Source organism: Gadus macrocephalus, chromosome 5, assembly GCF_031168955.1.
Source record: "Gadus macrocephalus chromosome 5, ASM3116895v1".
NCBI classification, from domain to species: Eukaryota; Metazoa; Chordata; class Actinopteri; order Gadiformes; family Gadidae; genus Gadus; species Gadus macrocephalus.
This window is the reverse complement of record NC_082386.1, coordinates 4736770-4743719: the sequence shown is the minus strand read 5'-3', so window position 1 is coordinate 4743719 and position 6950 is coordinate 4736770. Positions and strand designations below refer to the sequence as shown.

Sequence of the window (6950 nt, the reverse complement as noted above, 5' to 3'; positions counted from 1 at the left end):
AACAGCTCATTCATGACTGAGGTATGGCTACTGCTCAATAGGTCTTCGTTCCCCTCAGGAATTTTTGACAATATGAGGTCTGCTTTCCAGACAGGCCAGATAAGTGTCTGCTCAACAAACAAACCGTCACCACCGTTCTACAAATTACAATTCATTCTTCAGGAATTAAGTCACAATGAATGTTTGCAATGCAATTATTAATTCAACGAGACCGTTGCATATATTTATTATATTTCACATCTTAATGACAGAATAAGTGTTAAAAAAATACTGTATTATCAATATTAAAAAATAAACATAAATGATTAAATTAAATACAATGACATAGGTCTACATTACCCCTATTTATATTTGCTGCAATCCCTTTATAAAGCATTTCAGTTATATTCTCAAATCATGAAAAGTAACAACATAATAATAACAACATTTATATTAACAACTGTTAATGTTACTGATGTAAGCAGAAGCTGCCCGTCAGGCCAACAGAGTGGTTTCTTCCCCTGGTGTCGTTGTTCCATTCTCCTGTGCATCACTTTAAAACAAGTCAAGTGTTATTATACAACATCCCCAAACTCAGTTGTCTAAAGGGTAAGAACTCTTCAATACAGGCTGCATATAATGCCTACTGCATAAAATAAGGTAGATATTCAGGTTATGTAAGATTAACTAATCAAACGATTGTTTAATAAGTGTAATCATGATTTAAATTGAAATTTGACCTGACCAGGTGAGCATTCACACAATGAATAAATCCATCTACAGTCAGGACATCTAGGTGAGGTACAAACATGAGTGAGATTACCTGGGCTTCTTCAGTCTTTCAGTGAGATAATAGAAACCAAGAAGGGTGGCCTGTGGAAAAGATAAGGCATATATTTATTTATTTATATATCTTGTGAACTATGTGAACTCATGCCTGTGTTCCATGCCATTTTCTGTTTGAAACCACACAGGAAGAAGGGAACAGTGTCACATGTTCAGTATTTGTTTATATCACCTGGCTGGGACGGTATTATCCTTCATTTTAAAATGCTATCCTAGTTGTCTTAGCATCAGGTAGCTATATGTACCCTTCATGCTAAGTCCCCTAACATGCATAGTACCCTAAACGCCATCAAACCTGTCATGCTAAGTAGTATCCTACATGCTAGGTACTCTAGCGTACTAAGAAGACTAACATACTAAGTACATGCTATGTTCCCTAACATGTGTTCTGAGGTAGGAAGAAGGGGAGAACAAGTCCCTCAACGATATAATACAACTTACAGCCAGACCTGAGAGCCCTCCTTGGATAAATGCTGCCCACTCAAACGTTAGATGCTGTGTGAGGAGGCCCCCCATCATTGGTCCATACAACATCCTTAAAACAGAAGAAGAACAACACAGTCTTATTTGCAGAAGCAGGTTCAATTCAACTCGACATGAACCACCATTTTAAAAAAGTAGGGGTTTTTTACATACAATTTCAATAGAAAAGAGTAACTCTCGACTAGCGGATAAGTTCAGTTGAAACATGACCCAAGGTTTTTTCCTCAGCCATTCCAGTGTGGAATCAACAACACTAATGTTATAATTGAAAGTATTGAAGTATTTATCTTGATTCATGTAAACTGGACATATATAGAGCAGGTATGGTGCTCAGTTCATTTAATGTATTTACCGTGAGCAGTGTGTGACTGACACAGTATTTTATGTAAAACCCATAGATTAGGCTCACTTACCCCATGGACCAACAGGCCCCAAACAGTCCAGACACCATTCCCAGAGTGCCAAGTCCATTTACGAAACCCTGCTCACTATCACCCAAGAAAAAAGAAAAGAAAAAGTGAATCAATAATATATTTATTATTCTAACACTCACTTCAAACACTGAATACGGCAGAGTGACTCACTATGCAGAGGTGATGACTTCTGGTAAAATAGGCGTGATACCAATACCGGTCCCGAAGCCGTTCACAGACAGCATGAAGATGGTCAGCCACAGCTGGCTACCAGGAGGAACCCAGAACAACACAGGAAACATCACTCCTCTCACTCAGGAACAAGAGTTTGTCCAATGTTAATAGTTATACATCACATCCAGCACACCTGGGCAGGTGAAAGAATGGAGCAGGACCAAGAAAACAGAAGCCAAGTGCCATGAGAAGACCGCCAGACACCAAGAACCAGCCCCTCACATCCTGAAACGACAGACAGCAGCGGGTAGAGGGGTTAAGGGGAGGTCCAGGCAAGGCCTGACCATTCAGAACATCAGTTGTCCTGGTCTAGTAGTCGTTATCAACTCTCAGAGCCTAATCCTACATCACTTTGTGTGCAACGTTCTCCAGTCCAAGAGTTGTGGGACTGAAGAGTAGATGTTTTGTGAAATCATGAGGCGTACTTGAGACTCACAGGATATTTATCAGCAAAGAAACCGAGAAGGGGCGAGCTCAGACAGTAAGGTAAGGAGAAGGCCAGGAAGATGAGGCCCACGTGGCTGGGGCTGAGATGGAACTGGACACAAGAGAGAGAGCGGGCCTTCATAAAACATTGCACATTATTGGCATTTTTAAGTTTCAGATACAAATGTAGAATTTTTTCGATGTTCTAGAGCATAGAAAGCGCCGGGGCCACTACTATTTTATAAACGTATCCTCAGCATCAAATCATTGCAAAAAATGATCAGTTACCTTGTCCATCGCGAATAAGGATAAGGTTGTGTCCAGGAATCCCAGCCCTGAGCTAAAGGTGAAGATGAAGAAGCATAGCAGCAATACTTTTGGGAGTCTCAGTAATTTGATGAAGGAATCCTCAGAAGGGTCTGCGTCTGTTCCACACAAAACAAGCACAGCGTAGATGTATTAAGGATCAGTTATAATATGATTTAATTATAATTGTAGCTGGCTGATTACAGAGTCATAGTGCAGCCAGAACGACAGGAAGACTCCTATCAATCTTAATGTACTTAAAAAGGAACTTATTGGATATGTCATATCTCGCACTGGAATCGCTGAACCCTTACCGCAGCTGGGCATGACGATCATGTTAAATGGCACCATCAGCAGTAGGATACAGCCCAGAACAAGGAAAGGAAGTTCGTATCCAGCGGCCTGGTACAGCCAGCCTCCTAAAGGAGGCCCCAGAATGAGACCCAGTCCGGTGAATATCTGCAGACTACCCTGAAAAAAAAAAAAAAAAAAAAAAAGTGACAAGAATGATTAGTTTTCGCCATGACCAACCACATACCTCCACCACATACCAGTGCCATCACGGCAGGCCAGACCTACCAAAATGGTCGCTACATTGTGTGGGAAGACTTTAGATGCCAATGCAGTAGAAGAGGTGAAGGCCGCAGCGAAGCCCATAGCGTCGACACTCCTCACAATGAAGCAGAGGGAGATGAACACGGACCCTGAGGGAGCTCTGTCAAGGAATCTGTTCATTCCAAGAGAGGGAAGAGTCATTTTAGAGGATGTTGCTCGAACCTCAACCTCCTCCTGTCCCATAACCCTGTCCCTAACCCTGACCGTGGATGACTGCTTTGCCTTTTTCAAAGAGAAGTGGATGAACATTTGCAGATAACGTCTCTCCAACACATCTCTAGATTGCCGTATCAAGTTCAAATCTTTGGGGTTTTGTGCCTTCAAGGTTAGTCTCTGCACCCACCTCCATCCCACTGCTCACTTGTCCACGGATCCCTGGACCTGCCCTCTGAGGTACATGAATGAAGGGCGGCTTCCACTGCACACCAACTCCCAGTCTCTGGAGATGTCATACCTTGATAGCTCTTAATGTCTATGATGTCACATTTGACTATACAGCTAATGGGGGTCAGGATAGTGCCGTGGTTAGGGTGAGTGACTAACCCTGACCCTAGAGACGTCCACAGCCTAACTGGAGGCCTTGGTAGTGACAGTACACCATACCTGCTGCTTAATAACCAGAACTTGTTCTCACTTGAGCCATTCTCTCTCACATAATGAGACTAGAAAATGAAGTTATTAGGGGAAAACCAGGCTTTGTTGATTAGACAGGCGCATTGTTATAAATATGAATGATTATTAATCGTTTGATTTTCAAATGTTTTCTCTCGAAATTAAAGAAAATGTGTGTTTTATTTTATAGTTATTTTTTCTATTATTTTTAAAGAATGCCTGAAAACCAACTTACTTCAAGCTCCTATTTTCTGTAACTTACCCAAACATGATAGTGCATCCTCCTGACACAAACAGGCCTGACACAAGCATGAGTTTTGCACCAATCTGGACAATCTGAGGACCAGGTGGAAAAATGATTATAGGTAATACAATCATAGGAGAATAAACATCAAGTGTGAATGGATTAACAGTGTAATTTACTTACATATCTTCCCATTATCAGTGAACCAATGAAGTTGCTGAGCGCATAGCAGCCAAATATGAGACCGACCACAGTCTGGCTGGCACCCTTCTGTAACGCCTGCGTTTGGATAGAGCCATGATTATTTAGTGGGTCTCCGAACCTAAGGGATGCTTGGCTTAGGCCTACCAGCTCAAATATTTTTTCAATAGTTATTTTAGTCAAAGTCTGTTTTGATATTTGAAGGCCATGTTGGACAATGTGTTAAGTGCTTCAAGGTATTTACATGGGTGAAACATATTAGATGCAAACAATGATGAATGTTGATTGTGATTCAACTGTGTTGGTGAGTGCAGCTCCAAAGCTCACCTCGTGGGGGAAGAATGGTGCAAGTATTGAATAGCAGATCATTGAGCCAAAGTTGACAGAAGCCACGGATATTAAAGTGAAGACCTGTGTGCGAGACATCCCCCCCGGCGAAGACCTTGTTGGTTCATCTTCAGTAATGTTCTCTGTCATATGAAAACATATAGCTTTAAATCAATCCTGTAGGATAACTAAACAAACGCAATACTTTTAACTCATTTTGTATGTATTTGGCTCAATACATTTCGGGGAAAGTAGGCATATAGAATTCTTAAAGTATTTATTTCCCTGATATTATTTGACTTAGTAAATCACCAACCTGTCTCTTTGAGTTCAGTGAGTTCATCGGCTGCCATATCGAATGTTGGATTGTATTTTCTGCTCACGTGTTAAAATCATGAATGGTGAAAATTACATTCCAGAGCTGCAAGATTAAACCCGAACCCTGCAGACGAACACGTCCAGTAGCCCTGCAGCGTGGATCCGGTGGACAGTGTGAGCAGGGAGGACCGCACAATGGGACCTAGTGGACAGTGTGACGAGGGAGGACCGCACAATGGGAGGCCCGCAGCCCTCATGTATAGGCGTCCAATTAGGGCGCTCACTCTGGCCTCATCTGCCCAATTAGTCTCGTCATTCAGTTGTTGTTTTCACGATTGTGGAAGTTACAAAATACATTTGTTTTTACAAAAAACTGAAAGAGGAAAAGTCGAAAACAGGATATCAGCAAAAACTGACATATTGGCCTTTTCCAGAATAGCCTATTTTTTCAAACTTTCTACTTCCAATCGAGGAGTCAATCTTTCAGTCATCTTTTTTTTTTTTCATTCTTATCACCCTTTTCTTTATTCCTGTCCCTTATGCCTACCTCCCTTTCTGAGGATGAGGAAGACTTTGTCTTTGTCTCATTTAAATAAACCTAAGTAAGTTGCAGAAAGATATTCTAATGTCTGGAGTGATGGTTTAAATTGACTTTATTTAGTATTGATCAAAATTGCAATGTCCACAAACATCCAAAACAAAACCCCTTTTTCTTTGGGATGTTATTTAAGTCCTGGTATCTTCTCCATTATTTGTGACCATGAATCCAATGTGATCACTACAGAAGAAGAGACAAAGGATTTGTTATTGATTCTAAAGGTTAGCCATTACTGGCATTGACTGGTTCGACAATGACAGCAAAGATGTCTCCTTGTGGAATACTGCCCTCTGTTGCATTTAGGGGCCCATAAAGCTTTTTTGGCTTGAGTGGAAGCTGCTAATTCCAGCGACTATTTAACCTTGTTTCCACTGCACCAAAAGCATCAATCAGCTATTTGCTACTGATGTTGCCGTATGAAATAAGACAATTGATTGATCAATTGTTTCATGAGCTTATTTAATGCAAAGCATTATTAAAGGAGCATTTCACCGGTGGAGGCATGAATATGTATTGAAATTGGGTCCTATAGGTAGTCGAATAATAAAATAAAATTCTAATTTGGTGCCGTCTTGACCGAGAAAAGGCAGAAAGTGACTTTTTGGCGCTTGTGGATTGAAGACAACAACTCCCACCATGCACCACCATGCATAGCTTCGCTGGCCACTCCCGCTGATCTAGATCTCCGCCTATCGGACACCTCGCTGTTCCATCTACCAAGCTGATACCGCAAGACTGCTTGAAAATCATTTCACACAACATTTCTAGTGAAGTATTAGTTGGTGAACTCAGTGAATTTGTCCTACTAGAACTCAGTGAATTAGTCATAGTACTGTTTTATCAACAGCCTCTGTTAGCTTAGCTTCAGAGGCTGTGGATGTTAGTTTCTGCCGGTGAAGTCCCACCCACTGGCACTGCTCTAAGGTCTGCAGCGTCAGTGGGTCCCACCCCCTATAGGGGGGTGGGACTAGTGCTTGTAGTCTTACGAGAATCCTCCCCTCTTACACTTCCTATTTACTTCCACGCAAAAATCGTCATATTGCGTCATCTTAAACAGGAAGTGTTGGAGATCGATACGGATCTCTCCAGTCTCTCCAGAAAATAAGGGAATGATGCACGACCATTCAAAAATATGAGTGGGTTACTAACGATACAAAGCTTAATGGAAATGGGTGAAGTTTCCCTTTAAGGTTATTCAGTCCTAGAACCATCTTATTAATGGCTGTTCCTCGAGTCCTCAATAAAAGGCTATATTCCTAATCATATACAGAATAAAATGTTTCTGACAAAAATGTTCTTATGGTTTAAATGCTTAAAAGGAAGGCCAAGGGACTTCAAATGCACCATA

General features: G+C 41.3%; 1 protein-coding gene across 2 annotated transcripts; it reads right to left on the bottom strand.

Moving 5' to 3' along the window:
- Positions 1-127: 127 nt before the first annotated feature.
- On the bottom strand, positions 128-5696 carry LOC132457562 (MFS-type transporter SLC18B1-like). Of its 2 annotated transcripts, XM_060051811.1 has the most exons (14): positions 5003-5696; positions 4687-4829; positions 4342-4437; positions 4177-4250; positions 3267-3414; positions 3002-3158; positions 2670-2806; positions 2392-2493; positions 2089-2180; positions 1893-1988; positions 1722-1796; positions 1267-1360; positions 803-852; positions 128-532 (listed from the first exon to the last, which is right to left on the bottom strand). In XM_060051811.1, the coding sequence occupies exons 1-14, from the start codon at positions 5037-5039 to the stop codon at positions 475-477; spliced, it is 1359 nt and encodes a 452-aa protein (XP_059907794.1). In that variant the 5' UTR covers positions 5040-5696; the 3' UTR covers positions 128-474. The 2 variants fall into 2 exon arrangements, with proteins under 2 accessions (XP_059907794.1, XP_059907795.1); XM_060051812.1 differs by lacking the exons at positions 128-532; positions 803-852; positions 1267-1360 and adding an exon at positions 1390-1561.
- Positions 5697-6950: the final 1254 nt, after the last annotated feature.

Excerpts from the sequence above, each read along its gene's own strand:
- LOC132457562 (XM_060051811.1), bottom strand. The coding sequence starts at position 5,039 with ATGGCAGCCGATGAACTCACTGAACTCAAAGAGACAG. Across the intron at positions 4,251-4,341 it reads CACTGATAATGGGAAGATAT|ATTGTCCAGATTGGTGCAAA; the intron begins GTAAGTAAATTA and ends CCTGGTCCTCAG. Across the intron at positions 1,797-1,892 it reads GAAGTCATCACCTCTGCATA|TGAGCAGGGTTTCGTAAATG; the intron begins GTGAGTCACTCT and ends CTTGGGTGATAG.